A 15646-nucleotide genomic window follows, 5' to 3' on the forward strand; every position below is an offset into this window, starting at 1 on the left:
TAGCTTCCACTAGGGGAGTGTTTCTCATGGGGAAGGCAATTCTGCCTCCCCAGGAGATCTTTAGAAATGTTTAGATATATTTTTAGTTGCCATAATAAGGGTTTGCTGGCACCCAGGGAGCCGAGGCCAGGAGACTCTGCTAAGCATCCTACAAAGCACCAGTTAGCCCCCCACAACAAAGAATTATCTGGTCCAGATGTCCATAGGAGCAAGGCTGAGAAACCCTCTGCAGTGGGTTTTGGAGAAGACTTCTCCGTCCAAAGGTCCACTGGCCTTCAGAGATGCTCTCTGTTCTTTCCCTTGAAATGCAGTACCAGCTCTTCCCTAATCATACTTGTGGGCCAGGTGCATACTTCCTCTTCCCCCCCTCACTGCTTTGTGTCTCCCCAAAGCTGTGTACATGATCAAAGAGGATGACCTTTTCTGTATGAGGAAGGTCAATTTTTTGTGTGGGTAGGAGAACCTCTTAAAACAGTATCTTCTAATGTCAGTTTTAAAAGTTCCATTTCCTTTCTTCCTAAGAAACAAATCAGTCCCAACCAAGGGGAACAAGGAAAGGAAGAGACAGGCTGTATTTACTGAAAGCCGCAGAGGATGCTTGGTAAGTTCGGTTCTCGGTCCCGGTGTCCACTGGGAGGTGGAAGGTGCCTTCAGTACCACAGGAAGACGAGTTCTGTGGCCAGGCCTGTTTCATCAGCAGAGTTGCTTAAGGGAAGACACAAGAATGGCATTAGGCAGAAATAAGAAGTGGGCACCACCAATCACAGACACAAAGCAAGGATGGAAACATATAACCCGAGGGGCCCTGCTCAGACACACAGGATGGTTCAGCCTTTCTGAGATGGGTGAGTGGGTTGGGAGAATTGCTGACATGAACTTCTAAATGATTTGAAACCGAGGAAAACTGAGCTTACATTAAGAGAGCCAGGATTTTCTACCCACTACCAAAAACCAGGAAGATGCCTACGACTACCACCTCCTACTGCCTGACATTCCGGCCTAAGGCTCTGGGATAGTCCTTAGCTGCTTTCTTACCAATATGGAGCAACTTGTGGGCCTCCGACTGTGTACTCGGCCAGATCAATTGAGTATTCATTTTTTATGCCTGAAATCTCACCTGGGCGGTCAATAAGTTATTCCCAAAGAGAGACCTCAAAAGAATTACCACATGACACGAATGCTGCTGGACTGTCACCTCCTCTAAAGGGACTGAGCTCTGGCAGTTCGGAAGGCACAGGTTGTCCAGTGGGGCACTTCCCACTCCTTCTCCTGTATGCCCAGCTGGGGCCAGAGAGATAAGCCTCTTGCACACATTTTTTTACTTCCTGGTGAGGTGCTGCTGGTGCCCCACTTGAGATGTCTCCTCATGAATTAGAGAGCATCTGCTGGGCCATTAAGAAATTATATGGCAACTTGGGGCAGGTGTAAAATAGAGATGCGGCCCAGTTTGAAAGAAATCTGCAGAGACTTCCCAGGCTGACCTTGAAGCTCAGCTTGAGAAATTTGAAGGATGATGCTTCATATGATCTAGAAGTCGGAATGACTCAAAAAACTTACCTTCATGGTATCCTGCGGGAAAGGAGAGAGGAAAGAGGGTTTCAAAGGGGGGGAAAATGCCTAACTTTTTAGAGATTTCTCTTGACATATTTTCTCCTAGAGGAGAAACCATTTTTCACCCAAATTTCTACTTAGAGTAGGAAGAATAATTTTAACAGTATCTTTTGCACTCAAGATCTTAGACATGAGGGTTTTTAAAAACATTAGCAGGATGGGGGGGGGGCTACAATGGCAACAGTTCAACAGGGGGCTAAGGTAAAGCAGGGCGGTATGAGAAGTATGCCTATACACTCTAATTCCACCAAGGTAAGGCCAGTCCTCCCTCAGACAGAACTCATAACCCCTCCGCCCAGCCGGGTAACACGTAATGCCTCTGATTCCTTCAGTCATGGAGATACTGGGGCCAGAGGAGGAGGTCAAGGACACTGCTGTTTTGCTGAACTAAGGCTAGAGGTGTAGCTGTTCTGGGCTGACACTGCACTTGCATTCATGGCCCGCAATATATACAGCAGATGCTGAGATATGAAAAGGAAATCATGGGCAGGAAAGTGACACTAAAAGGAGAATTCCGGCAGAAGAAAGGGAGATCTAGCAGAATCCCATGCAGAGTCCAAAGCCTTTGCTGGACATCAGGACATGGCTCTGCAGACAATATTGGAGGAGGGCAGTCAGTTTTAGGTTTCCTTTCCCCAGTGTGGGGGTAGGGGGAGTTGGGATTAATAAAAAATCCAATTAGTGTTGAAAACTCTTATCAAAATGTCTCCAAATTTAGAACCAGCCACTCGATGTGGCTGGAAAGCCCTGGTCACTCAAAACAACTCCCTAAAAAGTAAAACATATAGTTCTGAGAAGTCACATGTCCTCAAGACCCCTTAGGGACTCCATAAGGAATCAGGAGGCCTGAATTTTGCCACAGAGAATTTGGGTGTCCTGTTCCAGTCCAGTTTTTCTCCCCAAGTGGTGCATACTTTACCATAATTTTCATAAGCCAAAAGTCTGACATTAGTCTGAAGGACTGCATGACAAAGTAAATCAAAATTAACCAAAGAGTACTGAAGCCTACACTGCACTCAGCACTGAGGGGAGCGCCACGGTGGACAGGAACACACGTGGGTCATGGTCACCGCACACAAGGTATTCATGGGCCAGCTGGGGATGCAACACAGCCACACGCCAACCAGAAAGTGAACAAGACAGCATTACACACAATAAAATAACATTCCAGATTAACCAGGAAAGAAGCAAGTGCGACTGTGCCTTTGATTATGTCTTGTCTAACTGATCGAGTGAACTAAACTATGTATGTTCTTGAAGAAGTGTGTATTTTCTTCTGGTTTCATTGAAACCAGAAAACAAGTACTAGTATTTTCTCTATTTCTCTATTTTAATACTTAATAATTTAAATAACTGGACAAATACGAAGACCATGAAAACCAACAAATATTAGCTGTCAACATGACTTCCTCATTGGTTCATTGTACCATATGATCTTCGTCTTCCATGTACAATTCTAAAGGAACCCCTTCCGTTGGTGGTAGCAATTCAGAGTTCAGTTGTGGGACAGAGACAATCCAAGGGAAACTTCAGAGGCACAGTAAGAGAAGGCTGCTCTGGCAGGCATGCCTGCTCTTGGGTACCATGGAAGGTACCAACTCCTAGAAATGTTCTAGGTTTTGAACTGGGTGGTAAATACAAGTGCATTCGTATGTCAAAATTACCAAGCTGTAGATCTGAGACTAGTGCGTGCTATGTGCTACTGTATAGGTATTATTCCTCAATTTAGAACAGAGGCAGAGAGAGACAGAGAGAACCCTTGGCAGTGAAGGGCCATGGCCCAGTCACAGCATGCTGCCCACATCCAGGTGCTGGGTTGTTCACTTCCTGGGATACGGGGCCCTCACGCCCTCTGACACTTGAACAATCTGTTAAGCACACTTACAAGGAGGAGAGGCAGCAAGGGACCATCATCCTGAATAATCCAGTGAGTCAGGAAATCTGAGTTCTAGCCTGGGCTGTGCCACTTATTAGCTGGGGGACCTTGGGCAAGTCACCTAACCTTCCTAAGCTTCAATTCTGTTGTCTCATAACATAGCAATACTACTCTCTCCCTGACTGCTTCACACTGTTGATGTGAGGATCAAAAGTAAAGTGTCATCCAGTCTTACAGTTTCTAACTTTGGCATCTGCTCATCTTCTATCACCACAGTTCTGGACAGTTCTAATGTAAGTTCCCATCATCTCTTAACAACTACGACTTCTTCCACATTGTTCTGACTTTAAACCTGCCAACTCCAATCTCCAAACTGTAATCAAGAGATATTTCTAAGACCTAAACCTGATCACAAAATCTTAAAAGCATTCTATGGTTCTCCACTGCCTACAGGCTAAGGCTGAACTTCCTATTTGGCATTCAAGGACCCTCATGATCTAGCCCTGTGATCCCTCTAGACTCTCACTGTTCTCACTTTCCAATCCTACACTACAGCCACATAAACTCTATCATTCCCAGATTATGCCAAGAAGTGTCAAATCACATCTCCGTATTTTTGCTCACATTGTTCACTCTTCCTGGTATGTCTTTCCCCAAATGCCAGCTGTTAAAAATTTATTAATCCACCAATCATGAGCTTGCCTCTACTATGAAATCTTTTCTTTTCCCCGCCCTTTGACCACAGTTCCTTCCCTATCCTAGTTTCTGTGATTCTTAGAAGCCCCTGTACTTGCTGCCTTATGTGTCTCCCCCACTAAACTGTGAGTTCCTTTAGAATAGGGAGCTTGTCTTATGGTCTTTATCTTTACAGGGCCAGTATAGGGTCTGGCACAAAATATTTTGTGAAGAGAAGGGTTCCACACATACTTTTTTAGTATTTCTATTTCAGATGTTATAACTAGAGGGGTAAGGAAACATGAAAGCTTCTCCCACTTTTTATGGAGTCCTCTGTCCAAGTTCATATATACCGAGGCAAACAAAAAATGGACTCTCCATATATTATAAGGGGAACAGGTCTATGACTAGCAAAAGCTAAAATAATACAATTATAAGAGGATACATTATTAACAATTAAAGGGACCTAAGAGATCATCTGGAACAAAACACTACCTATGGTCTGGAGACATTAGCAAATTGCCCAAGATCGCGCAGCCCACAGCAGTGGCAAGGAGAAATTTTCACAGCTCATCTCCTGAAGCGCCACACACAAATTCAATATTCAACATCCAAATAATTCAAGGTTAGAAGCTGAGAAAGTGTGCAGGGATTTTAATGAAAACATTGTCCTGAGCAGCCCAGGTGAGGGTAGTGAAAGTGGCAAATCCCTCCCATGGTCCCTTACTGTCTGACAAAAAGGACCTAGTCCAGTTACACTGCTGGGACCCTCACAGGTGCCCAGAAGTTCCTGTGGTGCCTTGGGCCTGGAGTCCACACTGCCCAGAGGACCTCACTTATTTAGCACACTTGGCCCTCACCTCTCACCATCCAGGAAAATGCCCTGAAAATGAGTCAGAGCTCAAGATCTGGGCTAAGGGAACAGATTATATCTAAGGTCAACCAGGTCTTCAAACATGTCAGACTGCCAATGGAGATGGAAAATTAGATCCTGGGACAGACTGGTTTTTGGGGTTCTTATAGGCATAATCCAGGTACTCCTCCACAGGGGCTGCCACAAAGCCAACAGAGGAGCCATACAGGCTGAAGAATTTTGTTCACTAGATTGTTTGAATTCAGCAGCCAGGTTAGGGTGAACATTTCTGACCTAGGTCAGACAGGACCCCGGAGGTGAGGAAGGGGAAAGACGCCTTTTAGTGCCATGATCCTTCATTGCTGCCCTAGGGGATGGTTCATGTGTGTCTCCAACCCATGATTTTGCACCATCAGACATGTTCCTGCATGCTTTAGGAACTGCTGCTGAGCCACCTGGGGGAGCCCAAGCCTAAGGGATGGGATTTGGGGAGGGAAGGAGAGGGGATCTACCGTTGTTACGAGATAACACATTCATAGGCCATAATACAGATGAGGAAAAATAGCTCTCCTACCATAAGCTGAATGCAGGAACTGAAACTCTGTTGGATAGAAATGTTAGTTGAAATTACCACTAAGAATTTGTGCAAAGTAGTACACATCGCAATTACAAAAACAGACTGTCTCAAGATAGCAGTTTCCCCCAGGTGACATAAGAAACAGTGAATGCAGAGGGTGTGAAGTGCCTCTACCCCAGAAGGAATGACAGCCTTGCCATCCAGAAAAACCCATTCATTGAAGAGAACCACCTCCCTGATGGCCTGGTATCTTCCAGGTAGCTGACCCAAGTTAGTGCTCTCTGCAGAGCAGAGGGACTTCACACATGACAGAGGCTTAATGTACCAGAAATAAGGTACAGGGACAAAATCATCAGCTGTGGCCTCTGAAGAACTCTCTGTAAAGCCCCACAGGGCTAGGACCAATGCAGAGACACTTCCCTCAAAACTTCTGGGAGACTACGGTGCTTTTAGAAGGAACACAGGCTATGGGGTCAGATAGACTGGGTTTGAATTCCAGCTCCACTGCTTTTTAGTTGTGAGACTCTGGACAAGTTATTTAACCTCTGAGCAAAACTGGAAGCAGGAAGATCCAGTTCACACAAGACTAAAGTAAGAACATTTGTGACATGCCTTGCACAGTGTCTGCAAAATGACAGGATTCAGAAAACACATATTCCTCTCCCTTGCCTTTCCTCATATTTGTCATATGCAAAATAGGAACAATACATTTGTACTTTATTTTTTTTTACATTTGTACTTTATAAAGTTGAATGAGATTAAGTGAGATAGTAGATGAAAGTGGCTTATAAACCTCTTGTGATGAGGTATTTCATTTCTATCTATATGAGTTATTCTGTTTATCCTTTCATTTTCAAGTCAGATTACCAATGTGATTCATCCTTTGGTTTCCAGATTCTGAAAGTAAGTCTCAGTTGGCTCCCGCCTCCTGCAGGGCCAAACAGTTCTTAAATAAGATCCCTGAAGTCATTAAGAGCTTGGGAAAAAAGCTCCAAGTACCCACACTGCTTTCAGAACCAATGAAAGAGTGAAATGTTTCCCGGCACCCTGAACAGATGACATCTTAGAGTACTTAGAGCTGCTAAAAATAGCTCTCTCTAAAGCAACTTCTTGGTCTCCTTGAAGAAGCTGAGAGAAATTTAAACCTGAGAGCCTGGCTCCTTTCCCGCAGGCATCTCATGGCATCACAAATGGCTGGTTCTGGCAGGAAGCTGAGAGGAACCTACACCACCTTCTCTGTCCTTGAGCCAGCTCTTCCTCAGCAGGAGCTCCCCTAGGGCAGTCAGGAGACCAGGTGAATGCTGAGGTTTACCTCCCAAAATACGAAACAGACCAGTTGTGCATGTGTGCGTGTGTCTGTGTGTCTAACTCCAAAGGAAAGGGATCTGTTCAAGGTCACACCAAAATCAGCAGGAGAGTTAGTGCTATAACCCCAGTCCTTCCAACTCCTGGTTTGGGGCTTTCTGACACAATATGTTAACATCACCCTCTACAGTGTATGGGTTTCAAAGGAAACACAAATTTGGGGAAGATAAAGTTAGGTGAGGGCTGATATTTTGCCTTAAAATTAATTTATTAGTACTTTACACATGCTAGGAGCTTTCCAATCTCATCTCCTTATTCCACAGTCCTGGCTCTTCCTGTCTGCTCTCCCTAGTCTGGTTGCTCTAGTTTAACTCCTTAATCTCTCTCTGCCCAACTGTGGAACGATGCATGGTTTGGATCTTCGGCCAGTTCCCAACTTCTCTAAATTTTAGTTTTCCCACTTGGAAAATGGGAATAACAACAGTAATGACTTCAAAGGTTTGTTGTGATAGAAAACAAGTCAATATCCAGAAAAAAGCTTAAAATAGTCCCTGGTACGCAGGAACCATTCAACAAATATCACTAATTTATTTTTATTTTCTGTACTTCCACTTTCTTGGCAAACTAATCCTCAAACAATTCCAGAAACCATCACCATAAGTTCTGAACATTATGAGACAATGCCCCAGTGCTGGACATCAAGCTCTGATGACTTCACGGCTTGCAACCTCCATGGGGCCTCCTGTTACACAGCTGTCTTACCTTCTCCTTCCAGTAAAGCTTTCACACCTTGGCCTCTCTCCTTAAGAACCTTCCCTCTATCTTTGTTCGCCCCTCTCTCAGCAAATCAAAATCATTAGACAAGATCACTCCCCTTTCCACTGGGCAATTTATTTTAAGCACATCCATCTATGACTTTTTCTTTAGTCTAAGAGGGAGAGCTGCCCTCCTGTATGAGGTACCCACTCCACCTGCTCCCCAAAACAAAGAAGAGAACGGAACTCTGTATTTCTCACCTCACCAAAGCCTCCTTGAAGGCCTGGATCCTTCTGGTACCCCTCCTCTTGAACCTCTGAATTGACCTCCTTCCCATCAACACTTACTTAACCATGCTCCTATCTAAAAAAAATCCCTCCTTTAATTCCACCTTCCCTTGTTCTCATTGCCCTCTTAGAAGCCTCTTGTAAGAGCAGGCTCTATCCACTAACTCGTTGTCTTCACTCCCAGCCTCACCATCTCATGGACTGCTTCCACACATCACGGCAGCCTCCTGACTACACAGACAACCCATCTTCTTCATTCCTGACCTTAGCTGACCTTCTACAACTACTCACCTCATTTTGTTTCAGACCAGGCAGTTTACCAAGCCAATTCACAGATCTCACAGCATTTAGATTTAACTTATTTCCATACTGTGAAAGATAGAAAACCACTGTTTTTTTTTAAGACAGAACTTATCAAACTTGATTAAATCTTTTATCAGAGTTAATTTCTACAGATTTTATTGTTTCTTCCTCACAGTATACATTTTTTGGAAATACATATCTTATTGACTAAAAGTTAATATAGAATAAACTATTAATGCTGAGATGGATTTTTTTTAGCCTGTGGGTCACTGCTACCCTCACAAGCTCTGAGGGCAATGACTTTCAGCTTCCTCGAGTTTGAATTACATCCAGTGTCTTCCAGAGTGCCTTGGACATCGCAGGACAAAATAAATGTCTGTGGAATGACACAGCTACGTAAAGCACTTTAGGGGTTAACTATACTTATTTGCATAAAATAGTTCTTGTCTCCCAAAAAAGACAGGATTCACAGTATGTGTGTACATGTGTGTATGACTGCAAAATGATCCCTACTTCAGAATGAAGTAACTGAGGAGGCACCTGGATGGCTGAGTCATTAAGCATCTGCTTGGGGCTCAGGTCATGATCCCAGGGTCCTGGGATCGAGTCCTGCATCAGGCTCCCTTCTCAGAGAGAAGTCTGCTTCTCCCTCTCCCTCTCCCCATGCTTGTGTTCCCTCTCTTGCTGTCAAATAAACAAAATCTTTAAAAAGAGAGAGAGAGAGAGAGAGACTACTCTGGTGTTTTAAAAAGAATGAAATAACTGAGGTTCAGAGAGGTTAGGTGATTTAAAGTTGCTAAATTTAGGAAGTCACAGAACTCAGACCCAAGTCTTCTGACATGGCCCATGTTCTCTCATTTAAATATTCTAGAAGAAAGGGAATGATGGTAGGATGAATGCTACATGGGCACAGAAAGGCATGAGACCAAAGATCTGCCAAAGGTTCCAGTCCCTATGCTACTGCTGATTCACTGGGTAACCTGGACAAAACACTGCTTGTCTCTGGATCTCCCATGTCAAGAGAAGGGATTGAACTGGAGGATCTCTAACATCTTTTCAAGCTTTTTAACTCTAATCATTACTAAACAAGAAAGTGGGTGTTATCGTGGCATTCAAGGCCTTTCCACATCTTGCCCTTGGACATCAGTAGTTCAGATTCCTCTATTTTCTCCAGCCCCACAGTGTGCTTCAACCATTCTCTCACTACTTCTAGGTTCCTCAGTGTCATGTCCTCACACTGCCATCCCTTTGCCCAGGCTCTACACTGTCCAGAATGCCCAATTCTTCCTTCGTGTGCTTAAAAGAACGACCCCTGCTTCTCCCTTGGATCTCTACTGCTGGCCCCCCATGGAGTCTCCTGTACACTTTCAGCCTCAGACCGACTGTTGTTCTCTCCTCTGCTTCCTCTCCTTACATGTGTTCTCTTCACAATACTTGTCACACAGCTATAAATTTGTTTAAATGCCAACTACCAAATGAACTGTAAGTTATTTTAGGCACAGACGGTTCTTTTTCTCAATTCTAGTATGGAGGACATTCAACAAATAAATACTTGTTGAGTAAAGGAAGAGAAACTTATATAAAACCATCTACACCTCTGAGGTAAGTAGCACATTCCTCAGAGAGATGAGGTATCTTGTCCAAGGCCTCACAGCTAGTGAGTTATCAGGATTCAAACCCATGACTTTCTAAAGGCAGTATCTGTACTTTCTCCCACCCCTTGAATGTTAAAGGACCCGCTAAGTGTGAGGGTTAGTATCAGGGGTTAAGACCTCTGCACTGCTCCTAGCCCAAACTAAAAATAACTTTTCAACATTTTCAAATCTATCTCAATCTCTATCCAAGGAGTGGTAGGGCTTTGTTATTTTTGAAAAACAGCTTCCTTGCTTCAGCTTGAAAACCAGCTCTTTATCCTCTGGTGGCAAGTCTCTCACTCTCTTCCAATTCCACATCCAGGAAGTCTAGTGATTGTGTGTTTGCATCTATGTGTGTCTCAATGGCAGCCTTAGGGGAAACTGAAAAAAGAATGGATTTGGACATTGTTTGGGAGAACAGAAAAGGTTCTGTGAGGAGGATGCATGTCTTAGATATGCCAGCAGAGCAGAGATGGGTCAAACTTAAGTCCCAAGGAGAATGGGGAAAATTCTATTCCCACCCCAATCCTGAGTCCAAACTGCCCCAATTCCCAGAGGGGACTCCCAGGAGAATCAGGCTTGGACAGGCTGAGTCCAGAGCGATTAAGGACAAGGAAAGGCCAGCAGATGGGTTGGTTTTTCCAAACAGAGCCCACCTCCCACCCCAGGCATTACTGCTGGTCTCTACTTTCTTCTTACCTGGAGCATAACTGGGGCTATTGGTGGGGTACAGGCTGGGATTGTAGGCAGGGGCTGCTGCCGGGTAGGCTGTAGGGTAACCTGTGAAGAGACAAAAAAAAAAACTCCAGGCGGTTGGGCAGGAAGAAAAGGAAACAGAATCCAAATCCCAGGTTTGGCCTTCAGCCTCTCTGTGGGCCTTTTCAGATAGTATATGCAACTAGCTTTTAGCCTCTATGAGGAAAGTCACCAGTACCACAGTCCCAACATATGCAGATTTTTCTCTTTTAATTTTTCTAATTTTTAAAAGCAGTATAAGAATTCTGTCTATATACTCACTGTAAAAAAAAAAAAAAAAAAAAAAAAAGGAAACACTATAGAAGTGTATGTGGTAAGAAGTCTAAATTCACTCTCACATTCCCGCTCCAACACTACTTTACTCCCCAGGGGTAGTAACAGTTATCCTTCCAAATAGTTTTCTACGCATTTTTTCCTTAAAAATTTTATTTATTTATTTGAGAGACAGAGTGAGTGAGAGAAAGCATGAACAGGTGCAGACAGAGAGGGAGAAGCAGGCTCCTGGCTGAGCAGGGAGCCCAACATGGGGCTCCATCCCAGAACCCAGAGGTCATGACTTGAGCTGAAGGCAGGAACTGACTGAGCCACCCAGGCACCCTCAACACATTTTTATGCACATATTGTCAGTGGTATTCTGGTAAATATTCAACCAGATCTAGCTTGAGGGGATTGAAGTCAAGCTCTATGTGTAGCATTTGCCAAATTCCATGGTATAAATACTCCCACCATGGCCAATTTCAAGCTATCAATATCAAAAAGAACAGTTAGGAAAAGATGCTCACGACTGGCTCTCTAGCCCACAAGCCAGATCTAGCCTGCCACTGTCTATTACATAGGGGTTTTCTTTTTCTTTTTCTTTAAATGCTTAAAGAATTTTTTTAAGTACAATCTACTCCCCAATGCGGGGCTCAAACTCATGACCCCAGGATCAAGAGTCATATGCTCTACAAGCTGAGCCAATGGGGAGCCCCACTTTTTTTTGAAAATTTTATTGGGACAAAATACATATAACTTAAAATTTGTGATTTTAACCATATTAAGTGTATAATTAATTCAGTGGCATTGTGTTCACAATGTTTTACAACTATCCCCCGATCTGTTACTAAGATTTCTTAATCACTCCAAACAAATTCTGTACCCAGTAAGCAGTAATATCCCATTCCCTCTCCCCATCGCTCCTGTTAACCTCTAATCTACTTTCTGTTTCTATAAATTTGTCTATTTTAGGTATTTTATATAAATGGAATCATACAATCCCTTTTGTGTCTAGCTTCTTTCACATTTGTTTTAAAGAGGGGGAGGGGATTGGGAAGAGGGAGAATTTTTTTTTTCCCATTTGAATTTTACTTAGTTAACATACAGTGCAATATTGGTTTCTGGAGTAGAATCAAGTGATTATTCACTTACATACAACACCCAGTGCTCATCATAAGTGCCCTCCTTAATACCTTTCACCTATCTAGCTCATCCCCCAACCCACCAACCCTGAGTTTGTTTTCAATCTTTCTTTAAGAGTCTCTTACAGGAGCACCTGGGTGGCTCAGTTGGTTAAGCGTCTGCCTTTGGCACAGGTCGTGATCGGAGTCCTGGGATCAAGTTCTGCATGGGCGGGGGGGGGGGGGTCCCTGCTCAGTGGGGAGTCTGCTTCTCCCTCTGACTTTTCCCGGTCTTGTGCCTTCTCTCTCGTGCTCTCTCTCAAATAAATAAAATCTTTTTAAAAAACTAAAAATGTCTCTTATGGTTTATTTCCCCCACTCTTTTCCCTCCCCATCCCATATGTTCATCTATTTTCTTTCTTAAATTCCACCTATGAGTGAGATGACATGGTATTTGTCTTTCTCTGACTTATTTCACTTACCACACTGACACTCTAGCTCCATCCATGTCACTCCAAATGGCAAGATTTCTTTTTTTTTCTTTTTGAGAGCTGAGTAATATTCCATTGTGTATATATATACCACATCATCTTTATCCATTCATCAGCCGATGGGCTCTCTCCATAGTTTGGCTATTGTTGATAATGCTGCTATAAACATTGGGGCACATGTATCTCTTTGAATCTGTATTTTTTAAATTAATTTATTTGACAGCATGCATGAGCAGGGGAGCTGCAAAGGGAGCGGGAGAAGTTGGCTTGCCATTGAGCAGGGAGACTGACATGGCATGTTCAATCCAAGAAGACATGAGCTGAAGGAAGATAACCAACTGAGCTACCCAGGCGCCCCTTGAATCTGTACTTTTGTATCCTTTGGGTAAATACCAAGTAGTGCATTACTGGATTATAGGGTAGTTCTATTTTTAAATTTTTCAGAAACCACCATACTGTTCTCCAGAGTAGCTGCACCAGTTTGCATTCTCACTAACAGTGTAAGAGGGTTCCCCTTTTGAAAGAGAGAATCTTAAGCAGACTCCACACCCAATTGGAAGCCCAACATAGACCTTGATCTCACAATTGTGAATTCATGACCTGAGCTACCCTCCAGAGTAGATCACTTAGACTGAGCCACGGAGATATTTTCTTTCAGTTTAACATTATAAGCATTTTCCCCATATATTCTTCATATTCTTATTCTTCAAAAACATATTCATCAAGACATTATTTTAAATATCTTTTTAATATTCCATTATGTATACAGATCAAATCATTTAACCATTATTCTGTTTTCAGATGTTTAGGTTGTTTGAAAATTTTCACTATAATAAATACAACTATGAAAACGACCTAAATAAATCTTTGACTACATCTCTGATTATTTTAGGAACAAGTCTAGAAGTGAGATTTCTAGGTCAAAAGACAGTGCTATTTTTAAAGCTCATCCATTCAACAAATATTTGAGTAGCGACTCTGTGCCAGACACTGTGAAAACTGTACTTCTGAAGCTTATATTTTTGAAGGGTGGAAGAAGGCAGTGGATTAGTAGTGAACATGAATAAACACAGTCTAAAGTGCTATGGAAAAGAGAAAAGGGCAGGACAGAGGGTATTATAAGTGCCAGAGTTGGAGGGAGGGCACTGCAATATTGAATAGGGTAACCAGTATAAGACACACTGAGAAGTAAGATTTTCACAAAGACCTGAAGGAAATAGAGTTAACCAAGTAGATGGCTGAAGAAAGAGCATTTCAGGTGAAGGAAACTGCAGAAAGCCCTAAGTGGAAAGCCTATTGGATGTGTCTGAGGAACAGCGAAGAGGCCAGTATGGCTGAAGTAGAACAAATGGGGCGAGGGGGACAGTAGTAGTAGAGGAAGTCAGAGAGATAAAGGGCTGGTCAGTTCACAGAGGGCCTTATAGTCCTACTGAAAGGACTTCACTTTCATTCTGAGTGAAATGAGAAGCGATCACAGGGGTCTGAGCAGAAGAATAACATGATCTGACTTTTGTTTGAAAGGGGTCACTCTGATTACTGTGTTGAAAACAGACTATAGGGCCCCCTGGGTGGCTCAGTCAGCGTCTGCCTTCAGCTCAGGTCGTGATCCTGGGGTCCTGGGATTGAGCCCTACATTGGGCTCCCTGCTCAGTGGGGGACCTGCTTCTCCCTCTGCTCCTCCCCTGCTCATGCTTGCTCTCATTCTCTCTCAAATAAGTAAATAAAATCTTAAAAAATGAAAAGAGAAGAAAACAGACTATAATGGGGGCAGGGCAGAGAAGTAGAGACCAGTCAGGAGTCCATTGCAAATTCCTGGCAATAGATGATGGGCCTCGGAAAGGGCAAAATCAGCAGAAGTGAGAAGTGGCATGTTAGGAGTTTTCACCTACTTTGCCAAACTACTTTCTAGATAAGACTATCAATTTGTACTTGCACTAGCTGTATGTAAGTGCCTGTCTCACTGCTCCCAACAGCTTTTTAATGTTCATTGGTACTTTGACTGATGATGGAAAGCTGATTTTAAAAGTCAAAGATTAAATCTCTAAATCCCTAAAAGCTTCTTTGGGATTTGTAAATATTACACTTTAATAATGTGTCTTTGTTAATATGTCTTTCCCTAAATCCTTTCCAACTCCAAAGAAAATTCATCTAACGTTACCCCCCAATCATTTTCTGATTTCAGAACCAAGGTGGACAACTTGTCTCTTAATTAGTATTATGGAGGTCTGCCACTTATCAAGAAGAAAGTCAGGGGTTTAATTTGGAAAGCAAAGCAATCCAGTCTCATGGCTGAAATCTATATTCAGTTTCATGTGAGAGACTGTGCGGCCAAGGTAATTATACCCTTGTTTTGTCATTTCAGATGCCAAATGGCGGGGGGGAGGGAGGGGAGGAAATCATAGGATCTTCTTTCAATGTTCCAAGTAGATTTATTTTTCATTCACTTGAATTTGGCAGATGTAAAATGGCGGAATAGAAGGAGATTTATTTGATCCTCCAACCCTTGTCATTTTATAAATGACATCCTCAGGCCAAGAGAAAGGAAAGGGACTCAGAATTACAGACTGCTGATGCTAGAATGCACCCTAAAGGCCACTTGGTCCATCCTCACATTTGGGGCTAGAACCTCCCCTGTGACATGGTCATGGGATCCATTCAGCCTAGCCCTTATATTTCTATGGATAGTGAACTCCTTCCTTTCTGAGACCCCTACTCCACTGTGAGTCTACTCTGATTGTCTGAAAATGACTTTTCATACCACTAACTGTACCTGTATCTTCTGCCCTTTAGAACAGAACAGATTTAAAGGCACATGCATCCCTAATTACAGAACTTATCACACAATACATTATTGGTATGTTTATATTTCCTGTCCTGCCCCCACTCCCCAAGCTGTAAGCTCCCTGAAGACACAGCTATGTCTTACTTGCTTATACACAATAGCTCTTGGTCAGTTCCTCCTTCCTACTCCCTGTCAACACACTGTGCCCTCCCCTATCCCTTCCCCTCCCCTCAGCCTGGACAGGAAGCATCTGAGCTTCTCAAACATAAGGTGGTAGTAAATAGTCTTTGTAGCCAGTAAAGAATCTCTTCCCCACCCTCTCTAAAAAGGGCATCAAAGGTAAGCTGGGCTTCCTCCCTACATC

At 43.2% G+C, this 15646-nt stretch overlaps 1 protein-coding gene across 3 annotated transcripts in view; it reads right to left on the reverse strand.

Annotated features, from left to right (window-relative positions):
- FAM168A (family with sequence similarity 168 member A) overlaps window positions 1–15646 on the reverse strand; it is a 199050-nt gene that overhangs the window by 15883 nt on the left and 167521 nt on the right. For 2 of the 3 annotated variants that reach the window (XM_059410311.1, XM_059410320.1), the window contains exons 3-5: window positions 10577–10657; window positions 5590–5616; window positions 580–705 (exon numbers count right to left, since the gene is read on the reverse strand). In XM_059410311.1, the coding sequence (XP_059266294.1) occupies window positions 580–705; window positions 5590–5616; window positions 10577–10657 (234 nt within the window). The remainder of the gene's footprint in view (window positions 1–579; window positions 706–5589; window positions 5617–10576; window positions 10658–15646) is intronic. The other variant, XM_059410329.1, reaches the window with a different exon arrangement.

Source organism: Mustela nigripes, chromosome 1, assembly GCF_022355385.1.
Source record: "Mustela nigripes isolate SB6536 chromosome 1, MUSNIG.SB6536, whole genome shotgun sequence".
In the NCBI taxonomy this organism is placed as follows: Eukaryota; Metazoa; Chordata; class Mammalia; order Carnivora; family Mustelidae; genus Mustela; species Mustela nigripes.